This window comes from Dendropsophus ebraccatus, chromosome 2 (assembly GCF_027789765.1).
Source record: "Dendropsophus ebraccatus isolate aDenEbr1 chromosome 2, aDenEbr1.pat, whole genome shotgun sequence".
NCBI classification, from domain to species: domain Eukaryota; kingdom Metazoa; phylum Chordata; class Amphibia; order Anura; family Hylidae; genus Dendropsophus; species Dendropsophus ebraccatus.
This window is the reverse complement of record NC_091455.1, coordinates 91,347,566-91,371,872: the sequence shown is the minus strand read 5'-3', so window position 1 is coordinate 91,371,872 and position 24,307 is coordinate 91,347,566. Positions and strand designations below refer to the sequence as shown.

General features: G+C 41.4%; 1 protein-coding gene across 13 annotated transcripts in view; it reads right to left on the bottom strand.

Annotated features, from left to right (window-relative positions):
- KIF13A (kinesin family member 13A) overlaps positions 1–24,307 on the bottom strand; it is a 166,090-nt gene that overhangs the window by 80,902 nt on the left and 60,881 nt on the right. For all 13 annotated transcript variants that reach the window (XM_069957958.1, XM_069957963.1, XM_069957965.1 and 10 more), the window contains 2 exons: positions 14,600–14,660; positions 9,286–9,378 (listed from right to left, as the gene is read on the bottom strand). In XM_069957958.1, coding sequence (XP_069814059.1) covers positions 9,286–9,378; positions 14,600–14,660 — 154 coding nt within the window. The remainder of the gene's footprint in view (positions 1–9,285; positions 9,379–14,599; positions 14,661–24,307) is intronic.

Genomic DNA, 24,307 nt, shown 5'->3' with positions numbered 1-24,307 from the left:
AGGTGAGACAAAGTGCTGATGTTTCAGGCGATATGGTCTAGGTACTATGTTCACTAGGGCACCAAGGACTAACCAGTTGTGTTGTTTGGTAGTATCATAGATTTACATATACGTAAAAATATGCCCATGTCCAAAAGACAAATGTATATATACACCAACAGATATGAGGAAATAAACTGGGAAAGAATAAATGGGTCAGGTAACAGATGAATAGAATAAAATGAAATGAATATGAAATATATGAATATAAAAATATATAGAATGTAGAGAAATATAGAGAAATATAGAAGGATGCCGGGAGTCACCAAGGGGCGGTCCAGGCACTGATGAAACAGTCTGGCACTGTACCGTCCATCGGTCACACCCCCACCATCCCTAGCCTGGCAGGTTTAACAGAATCCAACCAAATAATATCCCTTTCACATTTACCACTCACAGGAACCCAAAGATTTCTAGTTCAGCATTGAGGCCATAGGGTGTGATTGTCTGTAGTTCAAAAATGAATCTGGACTCCTGTCTTGACATTTTAGATATAAAATCACCTCCTCTCCACTCGTTCTCCACTTTTTGAATGGCTGCAAAAGTGGTGCCTCTCAGTCTACTCTGATGGACTTCTTTATAGTGGGCTGAGAGTGTATGTTTTTCATATCCCCTTTTTATATTGTATAGATGCTCTGTTATTCTTTTTTTCAGTGTTCTAGAGGTCCTCCCTATATATTGCTTATGGCATGGACATTCAATAACATATATAATATTTTCTGAATTGCATGAGAGTGTGTCTCTGATCTTATGCTCATGTCCATTTGCTGTTGATATTATTGTTTCCGTGCGTCTTGGAAATTGTGTGGCTTTACAGTTATTACACATGCCACACCTAAAAAAACCATTTATTTCAGGACAGATAGTCGGTTGGGAACTACCAGTTCTTTTTCTTACAGTCGGAGCTATCTGTAGACCAAGGTTGGGTGCCTTAGAGTATACTATGGGGGGTCTCAGGGGTAATATGGGGCCAATCAATCTGTCGTCTTGTAAATGGTGCCAGTGTTTGGTAATGATTTTGCCTATGTGTTTATGGTTAGAGTTGAATGGGAGAACCAGTTTCACCTCCTGATGTGTATCTTCCTTATTTTCTGTATTTGATGGTTCCAGAAAAAAGGAACTCCTGTCTAACTCCCTCGCTTTATTAAGAGCCTTCTCCAGAACTGCTTCTGGATATTTCTTTTCCTTAAATTTTCCTTTTAGTACAGATGCCTCCTGTTCGAATCGGGCATCTGAGGTACAATTCCTCTTGAGACTCCGGAATTGACCAAAGGGGACATTGAGTAGCCATTGGGGTAAATGACAACTATCAAATAGTATAAATCCATTTCTGGAGGAAGGTTTATGGAAGGTACTACATTGTAGTTTGGATTCATGAGTTGTGATTTGTAAGTCTAAATATTCTATGGAAACCTGGCTGAAATGTGATGTGAAGGTAAGGTTATATAGATTCTGATTGAGTTGGTTAACAAATAGTGAAAGATTATCTACTGTCCCTTTCCAAAAAATTAGTATATCATCGATATACCTTTTCCAGAGCACCAGGTCAGCTCCCAGCTGGGGCAAGATGTGATGTTCCTCCCAGTATGCCATAAACAAATTGGCATAACTGGGAGCGAACCTGGTGCCCATAGCAGTACCAGATATCTGTAGAAAAAACTTGCCATCAAAGTAAAAGAAATTATGTGTGAGGATGTATTCTATGGCTATGAGTATAAATTCTATCTGTTCCTTCTTAGTCGAGTTGTCTTTTTCTAAAAAATGTCTGACCGCTGCGATCCCTTGGTCATGTCGTATACAAGTGTATAGGGAACTGACATCCAAGGTGGCTAGGGTCCATTCGGACTCCCATTCATGGTTTTCTATTAGTTTGATGACATCTGTGGTATCTTTGAGGTATGAATTTGTTTTTTTAACATATGGCTGTAGAAATCTGTCAATGTATTGTGACATGTTGGATGTGATAGAACCTATCCCAGATATTATAGGTCTGCCCGGGGGGTTCGTCGTATGTTTATGTATTTTGGGTAAACAATAGAATACAGGTATCCTCTTTTCTGTGCCTAAAATAAAATTATATTCGGTTTCTGTTAAAATGTCCTGATCTAGAGCTGATTTGCAGATGGTTTCTAATTGTTTGGTATATTGTTGAGTGGGGTTATATGTTAATGGTCTGTAGGTGTTGGTGTCTGTAAGTTGACGTATGCATTCCGCCTTGTATGTTTCTGTGTCCATTATAACTGTCCCTCCCCCTTTGTCTGCGGGTCTTATGGTAATATTTAAATCTGATTGGAGATCTTTTAATGCCTGAATTTCTTTATGTGTTAAATTTTTATTGCATTGTTTGAATTGTGATTGACGTAATTCTTTTTCTACGTTGCATTGGAATGTGCTCATTTCTCTACTAATCTCTTGTCTAGGAAAAAATTTAGACCGTAATCTTAATGTCGTATGTTGGTATTGGGTGTCGTTTGTATCGGTTTTGGTTATAGGGTTTTTCATATGATATTTCTTAAGGCATAGTTTCCTTATATATTTTTCTATGCCTATGTATACATTAAATTTATCTAATTTTTGAGTAGGGGCAAATTTGAGACCCCTGTTCAGTAGTGATGTATGTTGTGTGGTGAGTTGTTTTGAACTCAGATTGATGATAGAGGATTCTACTTCAGTTTGCCCAGTTTGTTTTTCTGAGTCTGGTCTGATTCTGTGTCTCCTTCTAGTTCTCTTTTTCTTGTATTGGTCGGTATTGTTGGTGATGTGAGTTGTTGTGGGGTGTTGATCGATGGTGATTCTGTGATGGTTGTCTTGATCTGTGATGTGCATACCTGATTGTCGGTCGTGGTGTTCTGATATCTGTGGTCGGATCTGAAATGTGTGGGAGTGTGACCATGATGGGATGTCTGAAAGTTCCCCTGAGTATGTCTGTGACGTGTTTGTTGATACGGTCGTGTTTGGTGATGTGAATGTATTTGATGTGTTGAGTGATGCCATGCTGGTGGACGTCTGTACGTGTCTGGATGGTTGTTGGTGTACCGATCGTGAGAGGATGAGTGTCTGACCTGTGTCTGATGATTGTTGGATGGGCTCTGGTATTGGGAGTAATATTTGTGTTTGGTCTTGTGTGGTTGTGGATTGGTTTCCCAATGTTTGGGTTTCGCTCCTAATTCTAAAAAAGGGGTAGGTGAATTTGAACTTAATGGTGCAAATCTATTTTGAGTGGAAACTGTGGATACTATAGTTTGATGTTGATTCTGGTTTTGTGTGGTATACATTTGCGACCTCTGTTGTCCCCATAGAAATTTTTTAGTTTTCCTTTGTATAATTTCCTGTTCTGTAGAGTCCATTTTTTTGCAGATGGCCTCTTGATATTTATAATAGTCCTCATTTTTTTCAAAACTGTCAATTGTTTGTCTAATGTGTAGAATAGCTTTATCTAATTCTTGAATGATTTCTTTCCTACGTATGATAACTAAATTGACTGTCGCCTGTGATTGTGTCTTAAAGAATTCTTCCCATTTATTATTGAAATCCTCTCCCTGTAGGTCTCCAGCTGGTAATTTATATGACAGAAGACCCTTGGGAATAATACCTTGTTCAGATAGATGATTGAGGGATTTTACTTCCCATAGTTGTCTTAATCTTTTAAGTAGGAGGTTTTCTAGTGATCTGAATGTGTCTGACATAAAAACATCCCCCTGTTTGTCTTTTTTATCCGGTTGTACATTTGTTGGGTTGTTATTTTTTCTTGTGGGAAATTGAAATGAATCAATATTTTTGTGTTTTGTTTCTAAAAATTCCCAAATGTCCATTCTATGGGAGGGAGCTAGACCAAAAAGCGCAAATCAATAAATCAAAGAAAAAGAGGGAGGTCTGCTACACCTGTTCCATAGAGATGGGATCCACCCTTATCGAGTGCACTACTGTCCCGGCGCTGACGGGATAAAAATAGAAATCAAATGTATAACAGTGTAGTAGGCTCTCAAGAAGTGGGTGAAATAATACTATAGGTGTAGCTATAATGATTATATGTCAACAAAATTGAATGAAAATATTTAATGCTACAATTCATAAACGGCAATAATCTAAATGCATAGAGAAATAATTAAAAATACCATAAAAAAAAAAACAAAAACGGATAAATACACGTATATATATATCTGATAAAACGTCCACATGGACAATAAAATATCCAATGAATGGTGGAATATATATATATATAAAAAAATAAGAAGAGAGCCAAGTGATGAGCACCGCGCCGGGCCCAGCGCGGTCACCCCACTTAAATAATGGTAGTCCCGAATAGAAAACCATGAATGGGAGTCCGAATGGACCCTAGCCACCTTGGATGTCAGTTTCCTATACACTTGTATACGACATGACCAAGGGATCGCAGCGGTCAGACATTTTTTAGAAAAAGACAACTCGACTAAGAAGGAACAGATAGAATTTATACTCATAGCCATAGAATACATCCTCACACATAATTTCTTTTACTTTGATGGCAAGTTTTTTCTACAGATATCTGGTACTGCTATGGGCACCAGGTTCGCTCCCAGTTATGCCAATTTGTTTATGGCATACTGGGAGGAACATCACATCTTGCCCCAGCTGGGAGCTGACCTGGTGCTCTGGAAAAGGTATATCGATGATATACTAATTTTTTGGAAAGGGACAGTAGATAATCTTTCACTATTTGTTAACCAACTCAATCAGAATCTATATAACCTTACCTTCACATCACATTTCAGCCAGGTTTCCATAGAATATTTAGACTTACAAATCACAACTCATGAATCCAAACTACAATGTAGTACCTTCCATAAACCTTCCTCCAGAAATGGATTTATACTATTTGATAGTTGTCATTTACCCCAATGGCTACTCAATGTCCCCTTTGGTCAATTCCGGAGGCTCAAGAGGAATTGTACCTCAGATGCCCGATTCGAACAGGAGGCATCTGTACTAAAAGGAAAATTTAAGGAAAAGAAATATCCAGAAGCAGTTCTGGAGAAGGCTCTTAATAAAGCGAGGGAGTTAGACAGGAGTTCCTTTTTTCTGGAACCATCAAATACAGAAAATAAGGAAGATACACATCAGGAGGTGAAACTGGTTCTCCCATTCAACTCTAACCATAAACACATAGGCAAAATCATTACCAAACACTGGCACCATTTACAAGACGACAGATTGATTGGCCCCATATTACCCCTGAGACCCCCCATAGTATACTCTAAGGCACCCAACCTTGGTCTACAGATAGCTCCGACTGTAAGAAAAAGAACTGGTAGTTCCCAACCGACTATCTGTCCTGAAATAAATGGTTTTTTTAGGTGTGGCATGTGTAATAACTGTAAAGCCACACAATTTCCAAGACGCACGGAAACAATAATATCAACAGCAAATGGACATGAGCATAAGATCAGAGACACACTCTCATGCAATTCAGAAAATATTATATATGTTATTGAATGTCCATGCCATAAGCAATATATAGGGAGGACCTCTAGAACACTGAAAAAAAGAATAACAGAGCATCTATACAATATAAAAAGGGGATATGAAAAACATACACTCTCAGCCCACTATAAAGAAGTCCATCAGAGTAGACTGAGAGGCACCACTTTTGCAGCCATTCAAAAAGTGGAGAACGAGTGGAGAGGAGGTGATTTTATATCTAAAATGTCAAGACAGGAGTCCAGATTCATTTTTGAACTACAGACAATCACACCCTATGGCCTCAATGCTGAACTAGAAATCTTTGGGTTCCTGTGAGTGGTAAATGTGAAAGGGATATTATTTGGTTGGATTCTGTTAAACCTGCCAGGCTAGGGATGGTGGGGGTGTGACCGATGGACGGTACAGTGCCAGACTGTTTCATCAGTGCCTGGACCGCCCCTTGGTGACTCCCGGCATCCTTCTATATTTCTCTATATTTCTCTACATTCTATATATTTTTATATTCATATATTTCATATTCATTTCATTTTATTCTATTCATCTGTTACCTGACCCATTTATTCTTTCCCAGTTTATTTCCTCATATCTGTTGGTGTATATATACATTTGTCTTTTGGACATGGGCATATTTTTACGTATATGTAAATCTATGATACTACCAAACAACACAACTGGTTAGTCCTTGGTGCCCTAGTGAACATAGTACCTAGACCATATCGCCTGAAACATCAGCACTTTGTCTCACCTGAAATATAATCAACATAAGAAAGAAGCCACATCGGCAAACCTCTCACAAAGAACCCACACAGGGAAGAAGCCACATCCAATGTGGAATACGTAGAACACCTATATGTTCAGATATACTAAGTAAGATCAGATCACAAAGAACTCACACAGGGAAGAAGCCACACCCAGTGTGAAACACGTAGAACACCCATATGTTCAGAACACCTATATGTTCAGATATACTAAGTAAGATCAGATCACAAAGAACTCACACAGGAAAGAAGCCACACCCAGTGTGAAATACGTAGAACACTCATATGTTCAGATATACTAAGTAAGATCAGATGGCAATATAGAGAGAATTCAACTATAATTTCACACATTTATTGTATTGTATTTTACTCTGTCCTTATATGTTGCAGACACATATACATTCTATTACATATTTCTCCATGTAGTGTTACATTTTTTACCATTTTCCATTATTGTTCATTATTCTTATTATTGTGTTTAAACTAATTTCATTCTTCCACTCAAACTGTACGGTGGGAGTAATGCAAAACAGAATAGAGATGTAATGATGTAGACCAATAAATGTTGCTAAGTTGCCGATCTATGTAACTCCATATGAGGTAGTAACAACTATGCAGCAGCAAATGATCTACAGGTGTGGAGAATTACCTGGAAGGATCCATCACAGGTTTTGTGGATTAGTCCAGAATGGATATAAAAGCTGACAGGATACAAGGGACATTAGAGTTATCCAGATTCCTTTTGCTGAGGAAAGGAGCGAGCAGATCTCCTGAAACGCGTCCCGGGAACTCAGGATAACAGAGCCTTTCAGAAACTATACCTAGGTTTACAAACGTAGATCCCGAACCGGAGCCATATTCCTCTGGCACCCTATACAACAGCAGCCGGAAGGAGCGCGCGCTCCCATCCACGCGGACGCCACAACAACTCAAGTCAACGCATATGTTGCACTAGACCGCGATTGCACGGCTCCCAAGCTGACCGCAGAGACTGGTTCACGGATTACCATCACAATACCGCATTTGACTGCAGATGATATCACCAGCAGGGTGAGAGGTGGATATCCCACCACCATTTACTTGTCTTTTAATTCTCCCTTGCATGATCTCATTCTAAAAGGAGTATTATTTATCTAAAGTACAAGTACACCGGCTCAACAACAATACGAGCCTAGGTTAAAAACCGTGATTCGGGACTACCATTATTTAAGTGGGGTGACCGCGCTGGGCCCGGCGCGGTGCTCATCACTTGGCTCTCTTCTTATTTTTTTATATATATATATATATTCCACCATTCATTGGATATTTTATTGTCCATGTGGACGTTTTATCAGATATATATATACGTGTATTTATCCGTTTTTGTTTTTTTTTTATGGTATTTTTAATTATTTCTCTATGCATTTAGATTATTGTCGTTTATGAATTGTAGCATTAAATATTTTCATTCAATTTTGTTGACATATAATCATTATAGCTACACCTATAGTATTATTTCACCCACTTCTTGAGAGCCTACTACACTGTTATACATTTGACTTCCTGTTCTGTGTTTGGACATAAGAGGAGGCAGCTGTAAAGTGATCAGGACAGCGTTGCAGCAAAATGTGACACCAGTAGAAATAGGAGACAATAGCAGCTTCCTATGGAATGACCTCTTTAAAGTTCATAGAGTGCGCTCAGAAATGCTTTACAGTCATCTCAAGGGGACAGACTCCTATTGCCATCTATGTCCCTGAGTCATGCTGTAAAGCATGACAATAAAAGCTATTAAAGCGACTCTGTACCCACAATTCTCCCCCCCAAATACAAAACCCCACATCGCTCCGCCCCTAGCGCCACTTAGCTCCCCCCCCATCCGGGACATCATCGCCTCATAGGCCCCGCCCCTCAGCAGCCATTGGAAGGGCCAGTCTCAAGCTCTAGGCCCCACCCCCAAGATTGTCCCACACCAATGGCCGCTGAGGGGCAGGGGCCTATGCGGCGATGACTTCATGGATGGGGCGGGGCTAATTGGCACTAGGGGTGGAGCGATGTGGCACATAGGCCGTGAGGCCCCACCCACGTATACCAATCCACAGGTGATAAAAACGACTTTTTACCAGGACAAGCACCATGAGGTGTGATATAAAATAAGTAATGAAAGCTGTAACATTTACCCTTTACACCTGTGGAGAGCAGTCAAAATGAAAAAAGGGGGTGACAGTGTCACTTTAACCCCTTTGCATCCCATGACGTACCTGGTACATCATGGCGCGCGAGGGGAATATTAAAGGCCAAAGAACAAGAAGCACTAAACAACGCCAGGATCTTGGTATATATTAAATTATAGTATTCCTGATCTTGCAAGGTAAACGACGTAAGCGTAAAAAACTCCAAAGTGCAATTTTTTTTTTCGCTTCAAATCCACAAAAAATGTAATGAAAAGTAATCAAAAAGTTGCATGTATGCAAACAAGGTACCGATAGAAAGAACACATCATGACGCAAAAAATGACACCTCACACAGCCCCATAGAACAAAAAATAAAAGCGTTATAAGGATGGGAATAGAGCAATTTTAAACACTTTTAGTTTTTTTTTTTTAAAAAGGCTTTCATTTTTAAAAGCCGACAAATAAAATAAAAATCATCATACTGATGTGAGGAACATAGATAACATGTCAGTTTTACTATAGGGTGAACAGCGTAAATACGAAACTCACTGAAATGAAAACAAATTCCTTTTTTTTCAATTTGACAGCACAAATTATTTTTTTCCGGTTTTGCTGCATGTTTTTTGGGAAAATAAAGCCTGTCAATGCAAAGTACAACTGGTGTCGCAAAAAATAAAGGGCTCACATGGGTCTCTAGGTGAAAAAATGCAAGCGCTGTGGCCTTTTAAACAAAGTGGAAAAAGCGCAAAAACGACAATTGGCTTTGACCTTAAGGGGTTAAATATAAGGTGGATTTATATTAATCTTAAGGGTAGTGATACTGTAATTTTAACGGCATAATACCTTAAAATATACATTTACATTAACTTCCATACCTGTTTGCCCATATGCAAAAATGCACGCGTTGTATCCCTGAAAGGCATTGTCAAGAATTCCCTCCCCAAGGCACTTAAACACCACTTCCTGACCTGCAAAATAATACAGTAAAATTATAATGTGCACAAATAACCCTTTTCATTACCCAGTCTCTGTTTTGGTGCTTTGAAAGGCTCATAGGAAAAAAAAAAAAGATAAGGAACAACAGAGCTTTAGTCTTCTTGTACATTTGCCAAGTCCAGTCAATCACTGAGTGCCATTACTTCCTCCTCTCTTCCGACAGCTGAGCTGAGAGAGTGACTGGCATACATTATATGGCTAGGCTGCCAATGTACTGCATGGAGTGCTGATAAGACAGTAACACGATGCCCATCTTTATCATCAGGCATCTGACTTTGTGCTATGACCTACAGAATTCATTGTCGTCTAGTCTAGTCCAACATATATAATCAGCTAATTATTAGTCATTCATGAGGGACAATTTTTACACAGAAAACCCATGTGCTGGATGAAATTGGGCAATGTTAAGTAGTAAATTGTTAGAGTGAACAGTGTGATGTACTTACATAGCTGCCAAGATGACAGCTCTACAAAACTAATTCATTTGAGATAATTACTCAAAAAAAAAAAAAAAATATAATAAATATATAATGAATATTAGGTCTCATGCACACTAATGTATTTAGTTCCATACACCCTTTAAGCGAGACCAAGTGCTAATACAGTGTCCATAGAAATGTATCTACCTATTTTGCATCCCTGTAAGGCTAAGTGCACACTACAGGATTCTGTGTCCGTTAAAAAGATGTCAGATACTTGCCGATGATGGCCGTCTATAATGATCATGATCATTATAGATAGCCGTCATTAGCACATATTGGACGTCTTCTTGATGGCAGTAAGCAATGACCGCCGGAAAATCCTGTAGTATGAAGTTAGTCTGAGGCTGTGATTATACAAAGGCACAGTATAGTTTTTCTCCCTTTTGTGTCAGATTCTGCATTTTATACAGGCAGATTCAGCATTTTTGAAGTCTAAAGAACCACAATATGTGTTATATAGAAGAAAAGTTATGATAAAAAAAATTTAAATGATAAAAAAAACCTAAAATTAAGTTACACTGTATTTTCGTCAGACCATATTAGATAGCCGGGCACGCAGGGTAAGTGAATGCGAATCGGTAAGTGAATTGAATCTGTTAAATGGGCACAGCTCAAAAATTGCAAGGACAGGGCTACATGGACAGCGTTAGCGATGTCCGTGCAGCACTTGCTTTAATTAGTTGTCGGCCATGCACCAGCTATTGCACAGATACATGCTATCTTTTTTCTCACAACTTTACATTTATATAATTCTAGAATTATTTGGTTTCACATGTCAAACTTCTTGTGATCAAAACATTGGACTTTAACATGTCTATGATGCATAAACTTGTGAATAAATACTACTTTATAATTAAATACGCACAAATAACTTTGCAAGCACCAGAAAAGAAGACTCTTTAGTACTCGTCTATTATACAACAGTAAACAAGTATCTATGCTTAATTTTCCACTGCCCCCTCTACCAGAGTGATATACTTACTTATACTGCGCTATCCTGAACTAGAGCTCCCATCTGTACCATCCAGTACGTAACCTAGGAACATTTCCAAACTAGCAGCCAAGGCCTGTAATGGTGACACAAGGCTTATATGCAGGATTCATAGGTGATCTATGTGGATTTAGGTCATTACATCTCTATCTTCACAAACCAAGACGGAAATATAAGAACAACTTATTTCCAGTGCGAGACCAAAGGCCCAACCACTGCCTGAGAAAAATGCTGACCAGAAGTACCACAGGCGTTCATTATTGGTTTTACAGATCTCATTTCAGTGCAAGTATAGCTACAAGAGGCAGAAAAGAAAGCGATCATCTCTATACAATTCTTCTTGTAGACAACCCCAAGGACTAGAGAGAGAGATACAATGAGAAACTGATATCTACTCTCTAAAGAGAGGCAGGAAGTGCACAGTTTTCGGTTTCATTTTTCACAAGCTGTAGTATATATATATATATATATATATATATATATATATATATATATATATATATATATATATATATATATATATCTTCCTCTGGGAGTAACAAAGTGTTATGTGTTTAACCTTAGCTAATTTAGGGAACATTCACATCTTAAATATACTTTGTGGTGTAGGTCGCAAAACTGGATCCACTGATGTCAATCAATTAGGAAATGGCTCAGTCACTTTTAGACTATGTTCAGTGCACTAAAACCAGTGGATCTAGTGGGGGTACATTGTGGTATAGATTGGTATAAACTATGATCTAGAGCAGTGCTTCTCAAACTTTTTCTACTGGAGCCTCACCCAACAGACCAAGGCAATGCCTGGGCCTCACCAGACTGACTAAGAGGGTGCCTGGGCCTCACTATCTGTGCGAAAGTCCATTTAAAAGCTGAAAATAATGCTAGGGCTATTTTTCACCTATCTCCCAAGCTTTATATACTAATAAAGAAAGTACGAAATAAATTAATAATGTTGCTAAAATTGAGATTTCTGCAAACAGCAAAAGGACTGTGCAGATCATAGTTACTTTGCGAAAACTGCCTCCCCAGCTGGGCCTCACTAACAACTAAGGGGCTCCTCACTGGTGAGGCCTGCCTCACACTTTGAGAAGCACTGATCTAGAGAGTCCTGGAAGGTATGTTGGTTGTGTATGCAAACATATTTTATATAAAAGTATATAAAAAGCTTTCACTCTTCATTTTAGTATATCTACATTAGATACTGCTAACAGGGGCGGATTAACTTTACCATAGGCCCCGGGCTGTTCACAAAGCCTGGGCCCCCCCACCCCACTGCAACTATGGCGGCACTATCCTTGCATTTATAGTACAGTATAGATAATGTCATGATGTCCTGATTTGTGCAAAATTGCCATAAAAGAACCTGTGATTTTTTGCAAATCATGGCGGAAGTGTAGCCAGGAGACAGTACACCACTGAAAGTATAAGTCTTTTTGGGTGGTCATGGGCCCCCCAAGAGCTCAGGGCCCCGGGCTGCCGCCCAAAACGCCCCTATTATAATCCACTACTGACTGCTAAAGGAAACATGGTGGGTGCACCTGCACCCAATACTCTTAGACTGTGTTTCTAAATTAGTTTCAAATGCAAAGGGGGTGTTCCCCAGCAGAGAAGTCCAGCCCATGTCCTTTTTATCTAGTCGCTGTCAGCCAAAACCATTAGGTGGATGAGAATGGGCTATGGGACGGTTATACAGGGGCCATGGGCTGAACTTACCTGGGCATTTGCCATGCAGGGGAATGCCTCAAAACTGGGCAATTGAGCTTTATTTGCATATTAACATAAAAAATTTATATCTTGGCGCTGCCACCATAATTGTGGCAAAATCAGAAACTTCATAGAAGTCTATAGGAGAGTGTATAATTTTTGCAGATCCGTAAATTTTGTAGAAATAATTTTAACAAAGCACTGCAATCGCAGAGATCAGGGAGATCAGTGCAAAAAATCCAATGAAGTACTCACTCACAAGTCTCCATGAGTACATTGCCCCCTATAAATGTGGGTCTCAAAAACACGGGAAAAGCAAAAACACGGGAAAATCTCTTTCCAGGGAAGGAAACCCTGTTGCCAAGGGGTGCCTCCCAGTGGGGAGATCACTAAACCACCCGGATACGTAGCCCCTTAAGTCCCGAGTGGGGACTTTTTGCACATGAAGAAGTAATTTCCATAACATCCCTAAAAAATATGGGATCACCCTAATTTAACTTTCCAATTTCATGCGGAACCACAAAAATACTGATAACAGATCCTCTATCTGCAGAATGCAGATATAATACTGGTCCTGAAAAACTACTGAACACTAGAGATGAGCAAACCTTGAGCATGCTCGAGTCGATCCGAACCCGAACTTTCGGCATTTGATTAGCGGTGGCTGCTGAAGTTGGATAAAGCCCTAAGGCTATGTGGAAAACATGGGTGTAGTCCTTGGCTGTATCCATGTTTTCCAGACAACCTTAGAGCTTTATCCAAGTTCAGCAGCCCCCGCTAATCAAATACCGAACGTTCGGGTTCGGATCGACTCGAACCCGAACCCGGTTCGCTCATCTCTACTGAACACGTGAATGAGACCTTAATGTTCACACTGTTCTTCTGTAGGAGAGATTTTTTTTTCTTTAAATCTTATTCATACAACTGGTACTGTAATATGCTACACATTTTCCACATGCAAATCCACAGATTAATAGGAGCCGTGGCAGGATCAGACATTATACTGGATCTATCTTTGCATTACTGTCCTTGATTTCAAAATCATGGCAGCTTTCTTTCACAAACAGCACCTCTCTTCTCTACCATTTGGTGAGTTTTGCAGTTAAGCCCCATTAAAAGTTAATGGAGGTGAATTGTAATACCACACAAAACCTCGGAACAATGGTGGTGCTGTTTTGAAGGAAAGTAGCATTTTTTTCTAAGCTTAAAGAATCACTTTAAGGCTGGGTTCACACACAGTATATTTCAGGCAGTATTTGGTCCTTATGTCGGGTCCTCATAGCAACCAAAACCAGGAGTGGATTAAAAACACAGAAAGGTTCTGTTCACACAATGTTGAAATTGAGTGGATGGCCGCCATATAACAGTAAATAACTGTCATTATTTCAATACAACAGCCGTTGTTTTAAAATAACAGCAAATATTTGCCATTAAATTACGGCCATTCACTCAACATTACAACATTATGTGAACAGATCCTTTCTGTGCTTTCAATCCACTCCTGGTTTGGGTTGCTATGAGGACCTGACATGAGGACCAAATACTGCCTGAAATATGCAGTGTGTGAACCCAGCCTAAAGGGTATGCCAGAAAATTTTTTCAAATCAACCGGTTTCAGAAAGTTATATAGGATTTGTAATTTACGTCTATATAAAATTCTCAAGCCTTCGGCTACCGTATGTCCTGCAGGAAGTGGTGTATGTGGTGCAGGAAGTCTGACACAGTGCTCCCTGCTGTCACCTCTGTCCAGAGCAGTAGCAAATCCCCATAGAAAACCTCTCCTGCTCTGGACAGTTCCTGTCATAGACAGAGGTGGCAGCAGAGAGCACTGTGTCAGACTGGAAAGAATACACCAGCTAATAAGTACTGGAAGACTTGAGATTTTAAATAGAAGTACAAATCTGTATAGCTTTCTGACACCAGTTTTTTTGCTGGAGTACCCCTTTAACAAATGTAAATATGTCACAAATAATCTATGAACAGACCAATTTGTCCAGGAAGCTGTTTGTCCTATACCTGCATATTTTTCTGTGTTTTTCTCATCCATCGACCAAAAGCAGTAATCGAATGCAAATACCTAGAAGGATGAAAAAACAATAATGTTAGGCGAGAATTTGGATGTTGGATTATGCTCTATAAAAAATGATCGTTTTTCCTGAACACTGTAACAGTTCTAAGGAGTATGAAAGAACAAGTAAAGACCCTCCTGTACCAAAAGCCACTATTTAAGAATTATCTTAAAAGGAGAGGTCAGGTGGAGAAAGGGTGGGGGGGACAAAATAAAGAAAGTATAATTATATAATTACTGTTCTCCTTGCCCATGCAGTGCCGTAGCCCCCTCCAGGGCCCCCGCCGACATTCTTCATCTCTCCCTCCGTCAATGTTATGACCTGGCTGATAGATGCCGCACTCAGCCAGTCAGTGACTGGGGGCGGGACACCACTGCAGACACTGATTGGTTGAGCGGCTATGTCCCACCCTTTCCGGGAGCCCAGTGTTAAGGTCTGGTAAGTATACTTTCTTTATTATGTTTCCCCCAAACACACTGACTGCCATGATATTCTGTTTAGTTTTAGATTGTGTCTAAGCAGACCTGTGGCAACAATGCATATAATTTACAACAGGAAAACCTTTGTTTTCTACAACAAAGGTTTCCCAACTATATAAAGAATCACATATTCCTAGGGTATGCTATCATCATGACTGAGGGCTCCTGACTGCTGGGGACATCACTCAAAATCCTTAAAAATTAAGAGGCTGGGGAGAAGCAGCAGCTGAGCACTTCCCTTCCTGTACTGCTGCACGAGAAAGGCCCATAGACTTACTATGGAAGTCCTTTTTTTGCCACAAGGACAAACCTGGGTAACAGAGCAATTAGAGAATGCTTCTCCTGGCTCATTCTAGCGATCAGTGGAGTGTGAACACCCAGACCCTAACCAGTCAAAGCGTCTGACAGGTCATAGTTTTTTTTTTTGTTTTTTTTTCTTTGAGCTGCCTTCAATGTCTATGGGACTAAGGAAAGCATAAAGGGAATGGGGCATATAGGACTCAGTTATTCAGTTTTCCGTCAGTCCCATAAACTTTAAATACAGTGGCAGTGGACAAGGTGATGATCATTAAATGATTGTTGAAAGCATACCTCGAAATTTGGGATTTGATTTGCAAGGATTTATAAATAAAAAAAAAAGAAGCAGCCAAATGGTATCAGAAGGGTTTCTGCCAGCTGCACACAGGGAGAGCTGAGTGGAAAACTCTCTTGGGGCACTAACAGTGGTCATATTGGCTGGTACCATGTATCTGAGTACCATGTATCTGAGTAAGTGCAGTACAGAAACTCCAGTACTCAGAAACAGATACATGGTAAGTGCAGTACAGAAACTCCAGCAACCTGAAATAAAAGGCTGCTTGAGGGTACAAACACACACACTGTATACGCAGCAGATCTGGATCTGCAGCAGATTTGATGCGGCAGATTTGATGCTGTGTTCAGTTATTTAGATCTAATCTGCTGCGTATCTGCTGCGTATCGCAGCAGAAAATACACTGCGTATACGGTGTGTGTGTGTTTGTACCCTAAGGCTGGGTTCACACTACGTATATTTCAGTCAGTATTGTGGTCCTCATATTGCAACCAAAACCAGGAGTGGATTAAAAACACAGAAAGGATCTGTTCACACAATGTTGAAATTGAGTGGATGGCCGCCATTTAATGGCAAATATTTGCTGTTATTTTAAAACAACGGCTGTTATATTAAAATAATGGCCGTTATTTACTGTTATATGGCGGCCATCCACTCAATTTCAACATTGTGTGAACAGAGCCGAACAATGGATGGCCGCCATATAGCAGTAAATAACGGCCATTATTTTAATATAACAGCCGTTGTTTTAAAACAACAGCAAATATTTGCCATTAAATGGCGGCCATCCACTCAATTTCAACATTTTGTGAACAGATCCTTTCTGTGTTTTAATCCACTCCTGGTTTTGGTTGCAATATGAGGACCACAATACTGACTGAAATATACGTAGTGTGAACCCAGCCTTAGGGTACATTCACACCTACAGGATCTGCAGCAGATTTGATGCTGTGTTCAGTTATTTAAATGAAATCTGCTGCGGATCCGCAGCGGAAAATACGCTGCGGATCCGGTAAGTGTGAATGTACCCTTAAAGATATTAGGTTTTAGGTGGATCTGCTCTTAAAATATAACCATCTGGAAACATCTCGGGCCTCTTCACAGGCCTGGTAAAGCTTCAAGGTCAAATAAAACTATATTAAAAGCAGTTTTCAGACATGAAAAAAAATATTTTTTTTGCATGTGTGTGTAGCATGTATAAAGCTAAAGCGATCTCTGTACTATGACAGGCTGTTTTCTCCAACTTTCCTTCACTACAAAGTCACACATATCTGCAACTGAATCCTAGTATGAAGCAATGACACTGGAAAACGAGTGTGGTACGGTGAATATTTGGAGGGTTTCCAGAGATCCTTTGATTAACATTATGGTCTTTTGAGAAGAGGAAACCACTAATTTTTCCTGAATGAGCAGACTCACATGAACAAAAATCTCATAATATGACCTGAGACATGCAGTGACAGAGACGCACAAAAATTCCATTGTTCAAGAACTGGGCACTGGCTAAGCTGGTAGATGAGGGGCTCTAACAAAGCACAACCAGATCAGAGGTCACTGGAGATCAGCTTTCTATATGTCTGCTTTCATCCATCACACTCTCAGAAGGCCAGGAGACTGCAACAGCAAGGCCATGGTGAAATCATAGTTGCCAAGTCCTTTGGAGACTCCCAGACCACCTCAACCCCTGGAAGCACAGACACATTTCCCACAAAGCCTGGAGCCTGTTCTGCTGGCAGGAATTAGTGCCATGGTTTATGGGCACTCTGGCACTTGTTATGGAGCACTCTAATGGAGCTTCTTGTATTCCCTCCCTCTGCTAACTGCCCTCTACGTGACATCTCCATCTCTGTCTGTGGTGCGACCATTGCGACCATAGCCCCTACACAACAAGCCCGCTGCCTTGGGGTTATGTTTGACTCGGATCTGTCCTTCACTCCTCATATTAAATCTATTTCACGTTCCTGTAATCTGCATCTAAAAAACATCTCTAAAATCCGTCCCTTCCTTACTGTCGAATCCCCTAAAACTCTCATAGTCGCTTTGATTCATTCTAGTCTAGACTAGGGATGTCACGATAACAGAATTTTGAGTTCGATACCAATACCATCTTTTTTATTTCGATACTCAATACCATTTCGATACTTGGCGTATAACGCCCCCCCCCCCCCCCCCATAATGATTCAATATAATGCGCCCCCCCCCCCAACTGCAGATATAACGCTCCCCAATGTTCACTATGTAACATAGCTGACGTGTTATCTATATTTTTCAGGTCGGCACTATTACAATGGTACAATATACAGTGGTGCCTTGAATTACAAGCATAATTGGTTCCAGGGCAGCGCTTGTAATCCAAATCCACTCTTTAACCAAAGCAAATTTTCCCATAGGAAATCATAGAAATGCAGACAATTGGTTCCACACCCCCAAAAATAAATATTTATCATTCTGAATAACATGTAAAACAAATGAAACAAACATTCAGAAACAGCAGAATCTGTGATATTATAAGTTACTGTACAGTAATGGAGAGGATGTGAAACACAAGGGCGGACAGAGACTGCAGGGAGCAGGAAGGAATGAGCAGGACAGATGTGGGCACATACATGCAGCGCTCTCTGTCCGGGGAGAGAAGGGTTACAGCTATGCAGAGATTACCTCCACAGTCCTGTCCCCTGATGTAAGCCCCAGCCTGAAGTGGATCTGCTATGATTTGGAAGGTGAGGGAGACTTCCTAGGTTAGAGTATAGGGCTGTAGACCCCGCTATGCAGGCCATGCCCCTCCTCCACTCCACCTCCAACCAAGTACTGGGAGCTCTTAAACCAAAGCAATGCTCTTAAGCCAAGTCACAATTTTGAAAAACTGTGAGCTCTTAAACCAAAACGCTCTTAAACCAAGTTACTCTTAAACCAAGGTATGACTGTATTTTCATTTTCATTTACAACTTACACTGTACAAATGTTACAAAAGTTTAGTATTTTGTAGTTTTTTCAAGTCTTTTTTTAAGTGTGCAATGATTTGCAGCTTTGAACACTGTTTACTGTGAGAGATTGGGAAGGTAGTATGGCTGACACGCAGTATAGTAGGTCAGGGGTAGTAGTTGTATGGCTGACAAGCAGTATAGTATGTTGGGGGTAGTAGTTGTATGGCTGACACGCAGTATAGTATGTTGGGGGTAGTAGTTGTATGGCTGACACGCAGTATAGTATGTTGGGGGTAGTAGTTGTATGACTGACACGCAGTATAGTAGGTCGGGGGTAGTAGTAGTATGGCAGATGCACAGTATAGTAGGTTGGGGGTAGTAGTTGTATGGCAGATGCACAGTATAGTAGGTTGGGGGTAGAAGTAGTATGGCAGATGTACAGTATAGTAGGTTGGGGGTAGTAGTAAGGCAGATGCACAGTATAGTAGGTTGGGGGTAGTAGTAGTAAGGCAGATGCACAGTATAGTAGGTTGGGGGTAGTAGTAGTATGGCAGATGCACAGTATAGTAGTTGGGGATAGTAGTAAGGCAGATGCACAGTATAGTAGGTTGGGGGTAGTAGTAGTATGGCAGATGTACAGTATAGTAGGTTGGGGGTAGTAGTAGTATGGCAGATGCACAGTATAGTAGTTGGGGATAGTAGTAAGGCAGATGCACAGTATAGTAGTTGGGGGTAGTAGTAGTATGGCAGATGCACAGTATAGTAGGTTGGGGGTAGTAGTAAGGCAGATGCACAGTATAGTAGTTGGGGGTAGTAGTAGTATGGCAGATGCACAGTATAGTAGGTTGGGGGTAGTAGTAAGGCAGATGCACAGTATAGTAGGTTGGGGGTAGTAGTAGTAAGGCAGATGCACAGTATAGTAAGTTGGGGGTAGTAGTAGTATGGCAGATGCACAGTATAGTAGGTTGGGGTAGTAGTAAGGCAGATGCACAGTATAGTAGGTTGGGGGTAGTAGTAGTAAGGCAGATGCACAGTATAGTAGGTTGGGGGTAGTAGTAGTATGGCAGATGCACAGTATAGTAGGTTGGGGGTAGTAGTAGTATGGCAGATGCACAGTATAGTAGGTTGGGGGTAGTAGTAGTATGGCAGATGCACAGTATAGTAGGTTGGGGGTAGTACTAAGGCAGATGCACAGTATAGTAGGTTGGGGGTAGTAGTAGTAAGGCAGATGCACAGTATAGTAGGTTGGGGGTAGTAGTAGTATGGCAGATGCACAGTATAGTAGGTTGGGGGTAGTAGTAAGGCAGATGCACAGTATAGTATGTTGTGGGTACTAGTATGGCTGACACATAAAACAAGTATAGTATATTGGGGGTTGTAGTTGTATGGCTGACACATAACATTAGTATAGTATATTGGGGATAGTAGTTGTATGGCTGACACGCAGCTATACAACTACTACCCCCAACATGCTATACTAGTGTTATGTGTTAGCCATACAACTACTGTCCCCAACATACTATACTAGTGCTGACCCAGCACTAGTATAGTACATTGGAGATAGTAATAGTTGTAGTGGAGCAGAACCTTCACCTCCTGCTTCATGCTGCCCGGTCCCGGCGTCACTCCCCCCTCCCTCCCCGCTCCACTGTGACTCCCGGCCCCCACACACAGGCCGCAGCCTCCTCACTACAGGACAATCTCTGAAGCCATCGGCTGCTGCGTACGGAGCGGCTCGGAGTCTGCTGACACAGCGGCATCACAGTTAAATAGCCGGTGTAACTGTGTAGATGCCGCTGTGAAGTGTCAGCAGCATCCGAGCCACTCCGTACACAGTAGCCGATTGCTTTAGAGATTGTCCCGTAGTGAGGAGGCTGCGGCCTGTGTGCGGGGGACAGGAGTCACAACAGAGCACAGCCCAGTATGAATACCGCTCCATAGTGACAACGGCATGCCATACCCGGACGGACCCCGCTGGTTGCAGAACATGGGTCGGCCAGTGGGTAGTGTGGGGTCAACCCCCGGCCATGACACATGTGCTGTGGCACGCTGGCTCACTGACCTGCTTGACCGGGCAGCATGGAGATGGAGCAGAAGCTGGTGAGTTGGTGAGCAGCGCGGGGGAGAGAGATGACACCGGGACCAGGCAGCATGGAGAAGGAGTTGGTGAGCCGCGCGGGGGGTGGGGAGCACACAGAGAACACGGCCGGCGCTCAGATAGCCGCCGGCCGTGTTCTCTGCACTATACTCTATGTTAAGCTGCGCTATTGCACATCTTAACATAAAGTATTGATACCAGGAAATCCTGGTACCGAACCGTTTTTTTTGCCCCGAATATCGATATTAGTATCGATATTTCGGTGCATCGTGCATCACTAGTCTAGACTACTGCAAATCCCTACTAATCGGCCTTCCTTCCTCTAAACTCTCCTCTCTCCAGTCCATTCTCAATACAGCGGCCAGGCTCATCTCCATGTCCAGCCGCTATACCGATGCCTCCCCCCTGTGCCAGTCACTACATTGGCTCCCTATTAAACACAGGATACAATACAAAGTCCTCCTGCTCATCCACAAAGCTCTCCACAGTGCTGCTCCTCCCTATATCTCCTCCCTCATCTCTGTCTACCGTCCTACCCGTGCCTTACGACTAACATCCACCTTGATCCGCACCTCTCACTCCCGTCTCCAGGACTTCACCCGAGCTGCACCAGTTCTATGGAATGCATTACCTAAGACTGTCAGACTAACCTCCAATACACAAAGCTTCAAACGTGCCCTCAAAACACATCTGTTCAAGCAGGCTTACCAGGTTCCCTAATTTTGACTGCTACCCTAAATCACCCCCCCACACACACACACACACACACACACCTCCACCACGCGCAAACACACAGGCACATACATACACAGACGCCAAGCACTTAAGCACTTAGACCTGTGCATGCAGGCATTGGCTGGTGACAGGTTCATCCACTCTTACCTGCACTGCCTTATTTATAAAGATGGCCGGACCATAAGAACAATGAGGCACTTTGCCCCTCTGCCATTTTGTCTCAACCCCCCTCCTGATAGTGTGTAAGCTCATGCATGCGAGCAGGGATCTCACTCCTCATGTATGGATAATTATATGTATATCTCTGTAATGTCTATTTTTTGTCTATGTATGTACCCCCAGAATTGTAAAGTGCTGCGGAATCTGTTGGCGCTATATAAATAAAAATTATTATTATTATTTAATATTTGTTTATTGGTGCACATTTGTGAGCATACTTTCGCCTAATTTAAAGTGTCACTGTTTAAATTTTCTTTTGCAGAAATCAATAGTACAGGCGATTTTAAGAAACTTTGTATTTGGGTTTATTAGCCGAAAAATGCATTTTTATCATGAAAAAGCAGTTTGAAGCTCTCTCCCCTGTCTTCATGGTTCTCTTATGGAGAGGGGAGGGGTGGAGGGAGATGAGGCACCAAAACAGGACAACAAAGAGTTAATTTACAGCTACATCACCAGGCTATCTCCTCTGAAGTCATCACTGACCTCTCTGACCTCTGAATACCCGCTTTCACACAGGTCCTGCTGTGTAACCCTTTGGCGACTAATCTCCCTCCTCCCCTCTCCATAGGTTACACAGGGCCCGACTGATGTAAAAAAGGTGAGATTTCCTGATAATGAGCAGTAAATGAGAGGGGGGGGGGAGGTGGCTGGGGAACGTCTTTTTGAATGCAGATAATTGCATATTTGCCTAATAAACCCAATTACAAAGTTTCTTAAAATCGCCTGTACTATTGGTTTCTGGGGGGGAAGGAAACGACAGTGACACTTTAACCAAGGACTTAGGAGCCTTATACCCAAACTACATTTAGCCTTTTTACCGTGTGAACATACCCTTGCATGTAAGAGGTCCATGATCGTCAATGTCTGATGTGGCAGCTGTATGTAATGCTACAGGTAATCCCTGGAAACCCTCATAGTTGTGTACCACTGGCAATCTCTGAAGCATCAAGGCTCCTTCAATTTCAGAAACACTAAGATACATACGAATCATCTTCAATTGTTAACATTCTAGTAAGGGAGGGCCAGTTCCGTTACTGTCACAATTCTCAGCAATGGCAACGTAATTTGAGCTGGCGGGAGTAGAGGAATAACCAAGCAGGGGCTGCCTGGGGAATACATGGTTAACTGCCTTCTGCTGAATCAGTCTATAAAAAGCCCAAGCATGTGAATGCCATAGCTGAGAGCATTCCAAGCACAACAGCTTACAGTCCATTCATTCTCCTATTATGTATGGTGCTTGTAATACTTAGCCTGCCATTAACCTGTCTGGACATGTAGATTAATAAAGCAGAATTAAGTGTTTATATACCAGGAACATTGGGAGAAATGATTTTAGAATACAAGAGACTACTTTATAAAATACAGTTGCTATAAAATTAGCAGAAATAAGCTGATTATCTGACTGAAAATAACACTAAAGTGATGGCATATCACCTAACCTCCAATGATTGTAAGAATGAAGGGGATGCACAGACTGATGGCCTACTGGGCAGATGTCCAATAGGCCATTCAAGCAAGTGAGAAAATTGGCCACCTCCGGGACCATCCTGTCCAGAATCTACAAGAGTCACAAGACCTGTAAATGAAGGGATTTCATATCCATCCCATGCATGTGAGACTAGATACAGGGGAAAGGAATGGCCGTGCAATCTAATATAAAGGAGAACACTAACCTTCTGACAGAGAGAAAGTATTCTAGTAGAGCCGTTTACCACTGAGTGTGAGGATACAAACAGCCCACTCGTCGAAGAGGAAAGGCTGCTACCGTAAACCTGTCAAAAGCCACAATGTTTTTGCCACCATTTTTGGAATTGCTGCAAAACAACTATTGCCGAAAATGCCCAGTCCCACAGCGCAGCATTTCTGTGGTCGCCACGTAGAATTACCCGCTAACTGGCTAAACGGGCATATCCATGTACCAACCTTGAACCCAGAAGAACTGTGCAGCGGGACAAGAGCCCTGTAATTACGGTGGTGGCGGTGGAGCGATAAGAAGTATGGGTCCTTTTTCTATTCCACCTGCCTTGTAACCTGCCTGGACTCAGTTATAAAAAGAGAAAATTTATATATATATATATATATATATCCCAGAACTAACCAAATCATGTAATCCAGCCCAAATTCTTTTACACTTCACACTGTCGGCCAAAATAACTGCAACACCCCTATTTTTCATTGTCAAGTTGAATTTGTATGTAGTTTACCTTAGTGGCTTAGCTACCATAATGGCAAACCACACAACTGCTATGGGCAGTTTTACAAACGACAGGTACAAGTGTCTAATATAAGCCGTGCTGTAAACAGAACTGCCAATAGTGTTCTCTGCGTTATACTCTTTATATACATAGCTGACATATGCCTTGGGGTGACATTTACTTACTGCCAATCCATGCAGACAACACTCCCAACACCTATTTAGCACTTAGGTGCGGGGGAATATGTGAAATTTTGCAGGGATTGTACAAGGGCAGGGAACGCTCAAGCAAATAATTATAGGTCACAAATATTTGCTCTCTGAGCAGAGGAAATAATCTCTGTGGTCTCGGCCATTATGTCTGATAGTGGAGCAGCTGCTGAAAGAATTCGACTCATCCCACGAAATTCCAGG